The sequence below is a fragment of the Pyrus communis genome, chromosome 5 (assembly GCF_963583255.1).
Source record: "Pyrus communis chromosome 5, drPyrComm1.1, whole genome shotgun sequence".
Classification (NCBI taxonomy): Eukaryota; Viridiplantae; Streptophyta; class Magnoliopsida; order Rosales; family Rosaceae; genus Pyrus; species Pyrus communis.
In genome coordinates, this window is record NC_084807.1 from 4,309,364 (window position 1) to 4,324,323 (window position 14,960).

General features: G+C 36.3%; 1 protein-coding gene, 1 long non-coding RNA gene and 1 pseudogene across 4 annotated transcripts; 1 reads left to right on the plus strand and 2 right to left on the minus strand.

The window, feature by feature from the left end:
• Positions 1–127: 127 nt before the first annotated feature.
• Positions 128–1,900, plus strand: LOC137733803 (uncharacterized). Its single transcript, XR_011068530.1, has 2 exons — positions 128–436; positions 1,370–1,900. It is a non-coding gene; the product is annotated as an uncharacterized lncRNA (long non-coding RNA).
• A 4,463-nt stretch (positions 1,901–6,363) lies between these two features.
• LOC137733620 (uncharacterized) lies at positions 6,364–9,315 on the minus strand. 3 transcript variants are annotated; one of them, XM_068472757.1, is made up of 6 exons: positions 9,132–9,315; positions 8,314–8,391; positions 7,548–7,844; positions 7,250–7,461; positions 6,878–7,151; positions 6,364–6,783 (listed from the first exon to the last, which is right to left on the minus strand). In XM_068472757.1, exons 2-6 carry the CDS (start codon positions 8,320–8,322, stop codon positions 6,490–6,492), a joined length of 1,086 nt encoding a protein of 361 aa, XP_068328858.1. In that variant the 5' UTR covers positions 8,323–8,391; positions 9,132–9,315; the 3' UTR covers positions 6,364–6,489. The 3 variants fall into 3 exon arrangements, with proteins under 3 accessions (XP_068328858.1, XP_068328859.1, XP_068328857.1); XM_068472758.1 differs by lacking the exon at positions 8,314–8,391 and having other exon boundaries at positions 9,132–9,314; XM_068472756.1 differs by lacking the exons at positions 8,314–8,391; positions 9,132–9,315 and adding an exon at positions 8,151–8,307.
• Positions 9,316–10,192: 877 nt separating this feature from the next.
• LOC137733599 (uncharacterized) lies at positions 10,193–12,529 on the minus strand (annotated as a pseudogene).
• Between the last annotated feature and the right edge of the window lie 2,431 nt (positions 12,530–14,960).

The following is a 14,960-nucleotide window of genomic DNA, read 5'->3' on the forward strand; positions in this document are numbered from 1 at the left end:
TTCCCAGCTTTCCTTTTCATCTTTTTATCTTTTTCTGTATTGGGATTTTTATGGGTCATCAGTCATCACAAATGTGGTATTGGTTAATGCACTGCCATTAAGGGCACGTTTGTTTGGCTTCACTTACCTGGACTGGACTGGACTAATTTTTAATGTAATCCTCTGTTTATTGGCTACCAGGACTAAGTTTAATGGTATTAAGTGGGACTCGCTTTCACTAACTCCTTCGTTACGTGGTCCTAGCGAGGCCCCTCAAATACGAGCGGACTAGCTAAGATTGTCATTGTCCCCCTACTCGCTTGCCTCTTCGTGTTTGTCCTGTTCGTCCTACTTGCCTTACTTGTCATGCTCGTCTTGATCGTCCTGATCGATCTCATCCTGATTGCTAGACTAACTACATCAGTCAGGCTTGCTCGCTCGAGCAGGCCAAGAAATCGTTAGTCTCTCTCTCACTCATCATTTACAAATTCCATTTGTTGTTTTGATTATGTGAAATCTAGATTGCTTTGATCCTTTGAAATCTGGGTTGGTCTTGCTGTGAAATTGCTTGTTCTTCAATGATTTCTGCTTCTGGGTATTTTATGATGTGGTTGTACGGATTTGATTTCTGCTTCTGTGAAATTGCAAATTCCATTTGCTGCCACTGTAAGTTAATTCATCTCTCTCTTGATTCAATCTTTGACTCCTGATACATTGTTTAGGTGGCTTTTAACCTCCTGCATGGAGCTACTTGATATTGTATCTGTTAATCTATGCGAGGTCCAAGGTTTATCTTTCTATTTACTAATTTATCTTTGGGGGGAATTTTGTCATAATGAGTTAGATAAGGGCGTTCTTGGGCTTATTTAGCATTATAATCAATTAATAAATGGATCATATGGATCATTATTGTTGCATAAAGTAGTTAATTGGTTATCAATATCATCTGTAAGGAGTGATGTTTGGATTAAGCTTGTAGCTTTGTTCCTTTCCTTTGTTTGGCAGTTTTGTATGGGTTGGATGTAAGTATGAATCTTGGATTGTAAGATTATGGTGCCCTTTAACTGAAGCTTGTCATGTATTTGATTGAAATAATATGAATTAAGCACAATTGGTTGCTGATGGTGATCCAATGTAGTTTTTGGGACCTAATGAGACAATGCTCTGGATACCTCAAACATCAGTACCGAAAATGAAACATGATTGAGAAAGTCTTGGAAAAACATCCTACCTTTATATATATCAGTACATCAGATAGGCACACTCTTTCTTTTGCTTTATTCTTACAGCCAATTCTCTGTTTCTCTATGATAGAATTGATGATATCGGAGCATTGATCTCCTTAACCTCCTTTCCTTTAATGATTGGCTATACTTTCTTATGATATCAGAATAGGTTTTGCAGAAGGGGTATGGATGGTGGGCGTGATTGATGAGATTAAAATGCCTGTTATGGAAACCAACCAAAACCCAATATTAGTTGACACAAAGACTTGTGTGAAGGATACACTTCCTGCCGAACCACAACGAAGAAATGGAAGGTATGCACCTTTATTAGCTTCTGTTTTGGGTTGATGTTTTGTTGCCGTTGATGAGGAAATGCACCAAAATGAAGTGCAGAGTCTGCGGACTATACTAATACACCAAGTTAGAGAAAAGCAGTAGCATTGGTGATGTTTCAATCAACATCCTCAGTAAGTGTACAAAGAAGCACAATTCTTGGAGTTGCTTCTTTGGGGTAATTGCTGTGTTGGTTGTGCCATGAATGTATCGTTCATGTTGTATCGTAGCCGTTGTTTGATTCAATTGTTGTAAGTTATTCTTTGGACGAAATCGTTAAACAGGAGTTGTAAAATTCAATTGTTTTGTATGGAAAGCTACGCTCAAAGTGCAAAGGATGTCTCTCTATCAAATTTAGCAAAGTCATATAGTGATGTTACAATTGTATGTTAAAATTGGGAAGAATGAATATGGTATTATTCATGGATTTTGGGAGGCTATGAAGAAGAAATCGAAATTTTCTTCCTCCAAATTTGTGGTACGATAAGTTAGAGTTTTTAACAATTTTGGGACATTTGGGCTGCTGAATGTTTACAAATTTCTCAATTTTAAAGGCTTAGGGGGATTTTAGACCAAAAAGTGAGAAAGTTTGATGTACTGATTCTGAATTCCTAATGTTGTAGGAAAGCACTGTTTGTTTTTGCAAATTGCAATGCTACAATGCACAAAATCTCAATATTTTCTTTCGTTTCCAAGCAATTGCCGTTGAGTTTAATGTAATTATCATTTGATTTGATTGTGGGTATTTTGCAGTTGAGTTGGATGTAATTCTATCGTTAAAATTTGTAATTTCACTATTTTTCATTATCCTGGTTTTTAGTCCAACATTGCACCAAACGCTTCACTAAATCAGTCCAGCTTAGTCCCTGAAGCTAGTCCAGTCCGAGATAGTCTGGTGCAACAAACGCACCCTAAAACATCTCTAAACATGTTATGAAACAACAAAAAATTTATTTTAAGGAGTCAAATTTAAAAATAATATTGTTGTAGCAAAAAAGTTGTCTTTAGTCTTGACGAATTTGATCAAGGTCAAAGCCATGATCAAGGTTAAAGCCATACACGTGCCCACGAAGTGGGGGTTTAGCCAATAGATCTCAGATGCCTAATCTGAAAAAAGCGAGTTTTTAGAGCTTAAGTGCGTAGCAAAAGCTTACTAGAAAATGGTGTAGATAAAGTATTTATAGGAAGGTGGGTAGCCATAAGGTTAGGGTTTTTCCTTACACATGACGATTTCTTATTGGCCACGGTGTGATATCCATAGGATGGATAAGGAAAAAATTATCCCGAAGATATTAACTATGAGATAGTATCTTAGGATTATCAAGTATCCTTGATTGTTGGTGATGAGAATTCCTTACTTGTTTGAGTTGATTTTCAATCAGGAATGTATTAATGATGGAATTTGGTGACTAATCCTATCATTAATGTATTTAACTTTTCCATGTTACGACAAGAAACTTGGTGATGTTGTAGTCAACAGCTCAAGCCTCTAGGGATATTGAATTGTGCGTGTGAATATTTGTGGGCCCTACGCATTTAATGAGGGCTTTCTTGTGTGTGCGTGTGTGTGTGTGTTTTTTTTTTAAATCCACGTGTCATTTTCAGGATTTTTAGAATTATTTTTTGCTCCACACATATCTCTAACCAACTATATAAAAGAGTCTCTATTATAACATAAGGAATAGTCACTTTTCAAATTTATAGAGTAACTGTCCATTAGCTAAATATTTAAAAAAAAAAAAAAAAAAGTTGACCCTTGAGCAACGAAAAATGAAAGAAAGAGAAGATTGTTGTAGAAATGGTTTTTTTACACAAGTACCACTTGAACTAAACTGTCAATTTTTATTTGTTACCACCTGGACCCTCTTAAGTGTTGGAATATACCACCTATGTTACTTTTCATCTATATTGCTGTTAAAACATGTCACCTGAAGAGATTTTTTCATCAATTAACTTCATGGGGCTAGTTAGAATCAATAAGCTCCAAAATAATAGTGTCTGAGTTAATATTACGCTAAAATTGCGGGTTTGTACAACTCCAGTTTGGCAATTCCCTTTATAAAAGTTAGAAAAATTAATATTTGTATAAATTAAGATTAATCACACACCCACTTGCTGATTTAAAAAAAATAGTGAAAATACATTGTAAATGAAAGACTAGATTTTGTACAATTTCACTTCAATTCTTCAATAGTCCTTGCCAAAATCAAATCAGAAATCAACTTCTTCTTTTCTCTTCATGACCTAACTCCAAGTCCGCTAAAAATTTGCCTAATAAAAATGAAAGTTCATGTGGTATTGGCGCACATGCTTGCAAGTTCAGGTGGTACTTGTACAAAATCCTCAAAATAAAAATAAATGAGTTGGGGTTGAATTGTTAATAACAAAATATTCAAAGTTTGTTAAAATAAAGAGTGTTGTTAGAGATGGAAAGTTAAACTAAATGGCTAAAATAGTTTTTTGGCACTTTTGACTTGCTAGTTAATAAAAATTTTGGGCTTTTTATAGAGATGTTTATAGTGTTAGAGCATCTTCAAGAGACTTTTTAATATAACAAGTGGCGGATCCACAATTCTACCATCGGGTGGTCCTAATCAAGGCACGCTAGGATAGGCGCTACTCAGGTGGCGGGTTGGTGCCTCGCGTGTCACATCCCGACCCGGGGCGGATCACTTCCCGAGCCGGATCACTTCCCAGGCCCACTCCACCACCGTAGCACGATATTGTCCGCTTTGGGCTTACCATTCCCTCATGGTTTTGTTTTTGGGAACTCACGAGCAACTTCCCAGTGGGTCACCCATCATGGGATTGCTCTAGCCCCCCTTCTCGCTTAACTTCGGAGTTGCTACGGAACCCGAAGCCAGTGAGCTCCCAAAAAGCCTTGTGCTAGGTAGAGATGAGAATATACATATAAGGATCACTCCCTTGGGCGATGTGGGATGTTACAATCCACCCCCCTTAGGGGCCCGACATCCTCGTCGGCACACACGCGACCAGGGTTAGGCTCTGATACCAAATTGTCACATCCCGACCCGGGGTGGATCACTTCCCGGGCCCGCTCCACCACCTAGCACGATATTGTCCGCTTTGGGCTTACCATTCCCTCACAGTTTTGTTTTTGGGAACTCACGAGCAACTTCCTAGTGGGTCACCCATCATGGGATTGCTCTGGCCCCCCTTCTCGCTTAACTTCGAAGTTCCTACGGAACCCGAAGCTAGTGAGCTCCCAAAAGGCCTCGTGCTAGGTAGAGATGGGAATATACATATAAGGATCACTCTCTTGGGCGATGTGGGATGTGACATCGCGCCTATGCGCCTAGACGGGGGTCTAGGTGAACTAGGCAGATTTAAATTAATTTTTTATATATCATATAATAAGTGTCTATTTACACTTTAAAAAACTATACTTATGTTCAGGATTTGAGTTTATTATTTTAAATAGGTTTATTATTTGACATATAACATACAAAAACATCGGAATTTTTGCTTTAGTAATTTAGTGAATTAGACGGTATGAGATGAAAGTTTAAGTGATTACAAAATATTTTTCAAATGTCATATGTATAGTTAATTTTAAAAGAAATAACGGTATCAAACACGTGTTATAAAAAATATTAACATACAAAAACATCGGAATTTTTGCTTTAGTAATTTAGTGAATTAGACGGTATGAGATGAAAGTTTAAGTGATTACAAAATATTTTTCAAATGTCATATGTATAGTTAATTTTAAAAGAAATAACGGTATCAAACACGTGTTATAAAAAATATTAATTTAGTAATCCACCATCCCTTTATTAGTTTATTCATTAAAATGATAGGTGGTACAGCCTGATTAGAGAACAATTTAAAAATAAAACAAAATAAAAAAAAAAGGGAAGTTGGTCACGGGGGAAATAGAAAAAGAACGTTTTTCTTCAAAATGGGGAGTTGGTCATGTGGGAAGTGTAGAGAGAAGGTTTTTCTTCTTCGTTGGAACCAGGTCCAAGAACAGGAGAATCATGGCGGTATTCTCTATGTTCCTCTTCGTTTGAAATTAGATACTTCTTCTCAACCTTGAAACTAGATTGCCGAAGTAAGCTCGGAACTCTTTTGTTTCACAACACCCTATTCCTTCTCAGGCCTATTCAAATGGCTGTACGGATAATGCTTTTAGGCTGAACCGAAGAATTGGCTTGAAATGCTTATCCGAGTTGCTCGCAGTTTGACAGTTTTTGTTGCTTGTTTCATGCATTTGTAACTTGTTTTTTGCTCCTTATTCCAATTATGGTCTTTCTACTCATCGTCTTTGACACAATAATGAATAAATTTTCTTTTGTTTATTTGAAAGTACGGCATTGCATCTTTCACTTCTAGCAGGAATTAGAAATGGAAGATTGATAGATTTCACTAAAAATGATAGCTAGCAGTTATTACAGGCCGGAAAATGCTGATCAGTAGAAGAACTAACAGAGTGGCGCTGGCATGTACAAAGTTTGATTTTGGTCTCTGTAGTTTATTTTTTAAATTATTATTAACGGAAGGGGGAGGTTCAAAACTATTACAATAATTTGAGGGAGGGAGGAGTGGAAATCCAACACCCTATCTACTAGGATATATTGGACCACATGCAGGTATTACATGCGTGGAAATCCAACACCTAGTCCCTGCAGTTTCAATTATCGCGTTTCTAAAGAGATGCTTTACCTTTCGAGTGTTACATTTGCACGAATTGCATTGCATCTGTCATTTGTGTAGTTCCAACTTTGCAGTTCGTTCACCTTCCAGGTACGAGTTCTCTGGATGTAACCATAAAAATGGCCTGAGATATGGAACATCATACAACTAATTTCGAATCGACTCTCATTATTTCCCCTATTTGAATTGTAACATTACAAATATTTCTCTTGGAACATAATTTGTATATAATGTAGCATCTCTGTAGCTGCCCTGTATCGACGACGTCAATGGTCTACTCTTTAATTAGAAGTGCCTTTAAAATGATTTCACTCATACCATCTGCAGCTGGCAACAAATGTCCACCACCTGGTAACTCATGGTAGTGAATCCATGGAAGCTTTTCGGCAATATAGCGTTGCACCTCAACTGAGACAAACTTATCATCGTCACCCTGCCATAGATGGACCGAGCCTTCGTTGTTGACAAAAGGGTTCTTCAGATCCGTAGGATCAAATTCCCAGCTCCCACATCCAACTATAACGTCGCGAAAGATGGACTCAGCTTCTCCTTGCTGCGTGGCATGTTCCTGCCCAAACAAATAACAAAACAAGACAAAAATCATCAACGCTGCCGAGTTTCTATAAAATCCTAAACAATTAGCGATCGAATAAGGAAAGTACCTTGTGCTTTTCTCTTCCAGAAACCTTTGCATTCCTAATGTTTTCCCAATCTTGGCGGGACAACATATTCTCTATTTTCCCGGATAAAACGCGGTGTTTAGGAAAGAAATTCTGAGTGTTCCACCAGTAGGTTAACCAAGGTATATAGTGGGCAGCTCGAAGGGCCCATTGATCCTGTGGAGCTTGCTTCTTATAGGCATAAGATGACAGGTTGGCAGGAAGTCCTGGCCACCAGTAGTTGATCGACGGAGCGATCAGTGCTGCTCCAGCTAGCCTGTCGTAAGAGGCATCCCAAACACATCGAACTTTAGAGAAAATTTTCAGTACCGAACGATGCATCATCAGGTAACGAGGCTGCTTGCAAAATCTTACCTATGAGGGATGTACCGAAGACACTTCCAGATGACCTGTCCTCCCATTGAGTATCCAATCACATAAAATTTGGATCCGAGTTCCAGCTGATCACCAAGCTCCTCTATATCTAACGCCAAGCTCTTCGTTGTCCGCTTAGGATCCGGATCACTTTCACCGTACCCTGGTCTGTCGAAAGACACAATGTACACACCTAAATCTTCAATAACGTCCTAAGGAAAGAAAAAAAACACCCACCACGAAGTCAACCAATAAAGAGTTGAACTGAAAAATGACAAAGAATCAAGCAAGGCAGTACCGGAGAGACGGCTGTTGCAATGATTGGATCATGTCGGGAACTAAAGAAGGGATGAACAAAGATAATCTTGTACTTGGCCACTTGTTTTGGAACACCATGTTCCTTGTAGGCCAAAAATCTTCCATCCCTTAGCCTTATTCTAGGCGCTGTGACGGGTGGACCGCCAGGCGAACCACAGATGTTCGGAGGTGGTGGTCGGGCGGCCTGATATGCCCACGCCAGCAATCCAACCAACAAGATGAATGTGATCCTCTTAAACATGTTATGAGAAGATGGAAAGTACGAAACTTTGCTCACCTGCGGTAAAGAAGCAAATAGAAAAATAACATTATACTTGAGGACATCATTGTATAATAAGTTTTAAAGTGCCTTTAGATTTAGGTCCAAAAAAAAGCTGTTTTCGGGAGTAAGTTTAGTAATCTAATTAAATGTTTTTATAATAATTTTACCTTTTTAGATAAAAATATTTAAATTCTTTAATTAGATAATATAATTCCTAAGTATTTAAATTGGAAAATTGATTTACGTGGTAAGTAATCAAATGATCATATATTTGAAACTAAATATACACCTTTTTTCGTAGGCATAAAAACATTATAATACATTTTGAGAAAGGAGATGATGGTTTGTGAGAGAAAAGAAAGATCGAAGATGTTTGAAGTTTGAAACGTGAGGAACAAAAACACAAAGATACAATAAAATGAGTTGATTAAAAAGAAAACAAGAAATAAAAGAGGAGAATGCTTCCATGGTGCTTTGGTGCCACCTGTCTCATATTTGTTAGGTTGGTTGGAGTGCTTTAATCAGACTTGACCAAACGAGATTCAACAAGGGGAATTCATTTCTACATTTAAGAACAAAGCAGTAGGAGATCCCATACAAAAATGAGAAAGAAGAACCAAAAGAAGAAAAAAAGAAAAGGAATAGTTCTGCTTACTATTCTTAAGTGAAAGTAATTCTCACTACTCTATTTATTATCGTAAAATGAGTTTAAATTTTGCATATGTGTAGTAAATAGATACAGACTTCAAATTTTAAACTCATAAAACGATAATAAATAGAGTTGTGAGTATTATCATCACTTGATAATAATGATTTGTTAGCAAAAATGCATCCGAAAAGAAATTATGAAGATAAAACGAGCTTTGAGAAGTAAAGAGATTTAATTCCTAATCACTGAATTTATTTCAACAAGTAAACTATTCTTAATAATAGTTCAAAAAATTAGACTTATAGTAAGTTTTCTCAAGTTTTTTAATTTGCTACTTCCCATCAATTGATGAAAGGTTATTTAAATCAAACAACAACCAGAAAAATGGACAATCAAGTATAAAGAAAACAAATACACACACTTTACTTCTATCGAAAACGATATTACAATATCAAAACTATAAGATGCAGATTTTAATATATAAGAGAAACACTGTTCTAGCTAATTTGATTATACCAATTGTTTCTGTAAACGCAAACAATCAATAAATAAGTTGCAAATTAAAAGATGCACTCCATTGTTTAACCAAAGCCACAAGAAAAGAAATCATAAAAAATCATACTTGCTAATGTGGTTTTTTGGTAAAAACTTACCACCAACGCTCCTCCCTCTGTGATAATAATAAGTTTATGCAGAAGAAAATGGCAGAAACCAGGCTGAGTGAGCAGCTGCTTTTAGCTTTTGTGTGGTGCTGAAGCTGCTTTTCGCTTTTATGTGGTTGTTGAATTACGTGAAGGAACCCACCTTCACCAATTTCAGGGCTTGTTTCTTTTCTAGAACTGGCTTGATTTAGACAATCTGTTGGATTTTAAAGAAAAAATAATAATAGAAATATGAAAGTCAGATTGCATATTTTGTCAAAGTGACGAACGTAGATGGAGATGCGAAGAAAAATTGTCCATCTTAATTTTAAACTTTTTGTAAAGATTAGGAGGAATAAGTTTTGTTGGTAATTTTAATGAGATATTTGTCTATCTCCTTCCTTCCTTCTGAACTTGTAAAATGTTGCTAAATTTATATATAAATTTTAATTTTAGTCGATTACTCGCTTGAATTGTTATAATTAGCCAAATTTTCCCTTAATCTTAGATTTTGGAAAATTTCTTCTATTTTGATCACAACAAATGTTTGAGGGCAATAAAGTAATTTTATTCCTAATGTGGACATCAAATTGCTTTTTGTTTTTTCCTTCCCCACCTCCTCGACGCGGTTCACTCAAATTGATTTTTGTTTTTTCCTTTTCAACTTCCTCGATGCCGTTCACTCTCTATTTGAATTAGTAGCTGCAAAGTATTAGCTTTGTACCCAATTTACCAAAATAAAATTACCTTTTTGCCTTCATACAATTATCATGTGTTATTTGCGTGACCAAAATACAGATAAAAATTGACTATTTATAACAGTTTAAAATAATAATCAGCTAAAATTAAATTTCAAAAAAAAAAAAAATTAACAGTTGCGTAAAATTAATAGACAAGTACACATGCGGGGGTTGTTAGTTGTCCTAATAAGAGTAGACAAATGCTAATGAAATTCTCTTCCAAGTGAAATTTTTTATCGACTTTCTGATATTTTACAGTTTAATATCAATTATCATGCGAACATTATAAAATATTATATAAAAAACATAAGGTATAAAGAGCCCGTTGAAAGTCTTACTCTTGAAAGTGTCCCTTTTATCACTATAAAATTTTAGTTACAACCATACCATTAGAGCATCTCCAAAAAAAAGATAATGTATCGTTTCTATAATGTAGCATCTCTGAGAGAGCTGCCCTGTATCGACGACGTCAATGGTCTACTCTTTAATTAGAAGTGCCTTTAAGATGACTTCACTCATTCCATCTGCAGCTGGCAACAAATGTCCACCACCTGGTAACTCATGGTAGTGAATCCATGGAAGCTTTTCGGCAATATAGAGTTGCAGCTCAACTGGGACAAGCTTATCTTCGTCACCCTGCCATAGATGGAGCGAGCCTTCGTTGCTGGCAAAAGGGTTCTGCAGATCCGTAGGATCAAATTCCCAGCTCCCGAATGCAACTACCATCTCGCGAAACCTGGACTCAGCTTCTCCTTGCTGAGTGACATATGCCTGCCCAAACAAATAACAAAACAAAACAATAGAAAATCATCAACGCTGCCGAGTTTCTATAAAATCCTAAACAATTAGCGATCTAATAAGGAAAGTACCTTGTGCTTTTCTCTTCCAGAAACCTTTGCATTCCTAATGGTTTCTCAATCTTGGCGGGAAAACAAATTCTCTACTTTCCCGGAAAAAACGCTGTGTTTAGGAAAGAAATTCTGAGTGTTCCACATGTAGGTTAACCAAGGTATATAGTGGGCAGCTCGAAGCGCCCATTGATCCTGTGGAGCTTGCTTCTTATAGGCATAAGATGACAGGTTGGCAGGAAGTCCTGGCCACCAGTAGTTGATCGACGGAGCGATCAGTGCTGCTCCAGCTAGCCTGTCGTAACAGGCATCCCAAACACATCGAACTTTAGAGAAAATTTTCAGTACCGAACGATGCATCATCAGGTAACGAGGCTGCTTGCAAAATCTTACCTATGAGGGATGTACCGAAGACACTTCCAGATGACCTGTCCTCCCATTGAGTATCCAATCACATAAAATTTGGATCCGAGTTCCAGCTGATCACCAAGCTCCTCTATATCTAACGCCAAGCTCTTCGTTGTTCGCTTAGGATCCGGATCACTTTCACCGTACCCTGGTCTGTCGAAAGACACAATGTACACACCTAAATCTTTAATAACGTCCTGAGGAAAGAAAAAAAACACCCACCACGAAGTCAACCAATAAAGAGTTGAACTGAAAAGAATCAAGCAAGGCAGTACCGGAGAGACGGCTGTTGCAATGATTGGTTCATGTCGGGAACTAGAGAAGGGATGAACAAAGATAATCTTGTACTTGGCCACTTGTTTTGGAACACCATGTTCCTTGTAGGCCAAAAATCTTCCATCCCTTAGCCTTATTCTAGGCGCTGTGACGGGTGGACCGCCAGGCGAACCACAGATGTTCGGAGGTGGTGGTCGGGTGGCCTGATATGCCCACGCCAGCAATCCAACCAACAAGATGAGTGTGATCCTCTTAATTAAACATGTTATGAGAAGATGGAAAGTATGAAACTTTGCTCACCTGCAGTAAAGAAGCAAATAGAAAAATAACATTACACTTGAGGACATCATTGTATAATAAGTTTTAAAGTGCTTTTAGATTTAGGTCCTAAAAAAAGTTTTTTCGGTAGTGAGTTCAGTATTCTAATTTAATATTTTTATACTAATTTTACCCTTTTAGATAAAAATATTTAAATTCTTTAATTAGAGAATACAATTCCTAAGCATTTAAAATAGAAAATCGATTTACATGGTAAGTAATCAAATGATCATATATTTGAAACTAAATATACACCTTTTTTCGTATGCATAAAAACATTATAATACATTTTGAGAAAGGAGATGATGATTTGTGAGAGAAAAGAAAGATCGAAGATGTTTGAAGTTTGAAACGTGAGGAACAAAAACACAAAGATACAATAAAATGAGTTGATTGAAAAGAAAACAAGAAATAAAAGAGGAGAATGCTTCCATGGTGCTTTGGTGCCACCTGTCTCGTATCTGTTGGGTTGGTTGGAGTGCTTTAATCAGACTTGACCAAACAAGGTTCAATAAGAGCAACTCCACCGTAGGTGGATGCTCGGGGGACAGACCAAAGAAAAGGGGCATAAGGCTCTATGGACCAGCTCCAGCGTGAAGGAGCCTGAGTGGAGGTGGAGGCCAGAGTTCCGGGCCAGTGAAGAATTACCAGCCTGAGAGTCCAAATGGATGTGACGCTAGGGCCGACGTCAGGCCTTTTTTTATTTTTTTTTCTGTTAGGCAAGTGCATCCCACTTGCGCGTGGGGGCGCGTCGCCGACACAATTTTAGAAAAATCAGTCACTTTTTCAGTTACCGTTGGGAAGCCACGTGGCTTCCCATGGTCCGTTCGATCTCTACGGCTCTTTAACTTGGATTGTTCGATCTCAACGGTAAAAAAAATTAAAAAAAGTCTTAGTTAATATCCACCGTTCGATCTGAGATCAACGGTCAATATTAATATGCTTTATAAATAAATAAATAAAAGAAAAAATAGTTTTAAAATTAAGAAAAGTTACCGTTGTGACACGTGGCACAATCTGGAGTGTTGGAATTCAAATTTTTTTATATCCAACGGCAGAGATTAATTAGTTGAATAAAAATTCGAAAAAAAAATCTGAAATTTTTTTTAAAAAAATTGTTTTTACTTTTCTATAAATATGGAGGATTTAGAAAGGATTAGGTTGTAGATAATGCCACGTGGCATTCCATCATTCGTTAAAAATCTGATGGAAATCTATCCTCAAATATTGTAAACAGATTATGACACGCTGTGCGACATGTTTGGTTAAAAATCTTATCAGAAATCCATCACTAATAATTGTATTTTCGGATAATGACACGTGGTGTAACGAGTACGATTAAAAATCTTATCAGAAATCCATCCCCAATAATTGTCTTTTCGGATTTTATGACAAGTGGCGCAACGAGAACGATTAAAAATCTTATCCGAAATTACAAATAAAATTATTTTGTATTATTTAATAATACTTTGGATAATGACACGTGGTGCAACGAGAACGATCAAAAATCTTATCCGAAATTACAATTAAAATTATTTTGTATTATTTTATAAATAAATAAAATACTAATATTTTATTGCCTATTGCCAGGGCTATTGAAGTGTAACAGTGGAGATGCAAAAGGCGATTATTGTTCATTAAGGGCAGTTACTGTTCACCAAGTGGATTGAATATTGAATAGCCTAGGGGTAGGGCTCCAACACTGGAGTTGTTCTAAGGGAAATTCATTTCTACATTTAAGAACAAAGCAGTAGCAGAAGCCATACAAAAATGAGAAAGAAGAACCAAAAGAAGAAAAAAAAAGAAAAGGAATAGTTCTACTTACTATTCTCAAGTGATAGTGATTCTCACTACTCTATTTATTATCGTAAAATAAGTTTAAATTTTATATATGTGTAGTAAATAGATACAGACCTCAAATTTTAAACTCATCAAACGATGATAAATAGAATTGTGAGTATTATCATCACTTGATATAATAATGATTCGTGAGCAAAAATGCACCCGAAAAGAAATTACGAAGATAAAACGAGCCGTGAGAAGTACGTCAGGAAGAGATTTAATTCCTAATCACTGAATTTATTTCAACAAGTAAACTATTCTTAATAATAGTTCAAAAAATTAGACTTATAGTAAGTTTTCTCGAGTTTTTTAATTTGCTACTTCCCGTCAATTGATGAAAGGTTATTTAAATCAAACAACAACCAGAAAAATGGACAATCAAGTATAAAGAAAACAAATACACACAACTTACTTTTATCGAAAACGATATTACAATATCAAAACTATAAGATGCAGATTTTAATATATAAGATAAACACTGTTCTAGCTAATTTGATTATACCAATTGTTTCTATAAACGCAAACAATCAATAAATAAGTTGCAAATTAAAAGATGCACTCCATTGTTTAACCAAAGCCACAAGAAAAGAAATCACAAAAAATCATACTTGCTAATGTGGTTTTTTGGTAAAAACTTACCACCAACGCTCCTCCCTCTGTGATAATAATAAGTTTATGCAGAAGAAAATGGCAGAAACCAGGCTGAGTGAGCAGCTGCTTTTAGCTTTTGTGTGGTGCTGAAGCTGCTTTTAGCTTTTATGCGGTTGTTGAATTACGTGAAGGAACCCACCTTCACCTATTTCAGGGCTCGTTTATTGTCTAGAATTGGCTTGACTTAGACAATCTATTGGATTTTAAAGAAAAAAAATAATAGAAATATGAAAGTCAGATTGCATATTTTGTCAAAGTGACGAACGTAGATGGAGACGCAAAGAAAAATTGTCCATCTTAATTTTAAACTTTTTTTAAAGATTAGAAGGAATAAGTTTTGTTGGTAATTTTAATGAGATATTTGTCTATCTCCTTCCTTCCTTCTGAACTTGTAAAAAGTTGCTAAATTTATGTATAAATTTTAATTTTAGTCGATTACTCGCCTGAATTGTTATAATTAACCAAATTTTCCCTTAATGTTAGATTTTGGAAATTTTCTTCTATTTTGGTCACAACAAATGTATGAGGGCAATAAAGTAATTTTATTCCTAATGTGGACATCAAATTGCTTTTTGTTTTTTCCTTCTCCACCTCCTCGACGCTATTCACTCATATTGCTTTTTGTTTTTTCCTTCTCCACCTCCTCGACGCGGTTCACTCAAATTGCTTTTTGTTTTTTCCTTCTCGACTTCCTCAGTGCCGTTCACTCTCTATTTGAATTAGTAGCTGCAAAGTATTAGCTTTGCACCCAATTTACC

Excerpts from the sequence above, each read along its gene's own strand:
- LOC137733620 (XM_068472756.1), bottom strand. The coding sequence starts at position 8,297 with ATGGAAGCATTCTCCTCTTTTATTTCTTGTTTTCTTTTTAATCAACTC. Across the intron at positions 7,845-8,150 it reads ATCATCTCCTTTCTCAAAAT|GTGAGCAAAGTTTCGTACTT; the intron begins GTATTATAATGT and ends TCTTTACCGCAG. Across the intron at positions 6,784-6,877 it reads CTGGAAGAGAAAAGCACAAG|GAACATGCCACGCAGCAAGG; the intron begins GTACTTTCCTTA and ends TTGTTTGGGCAG.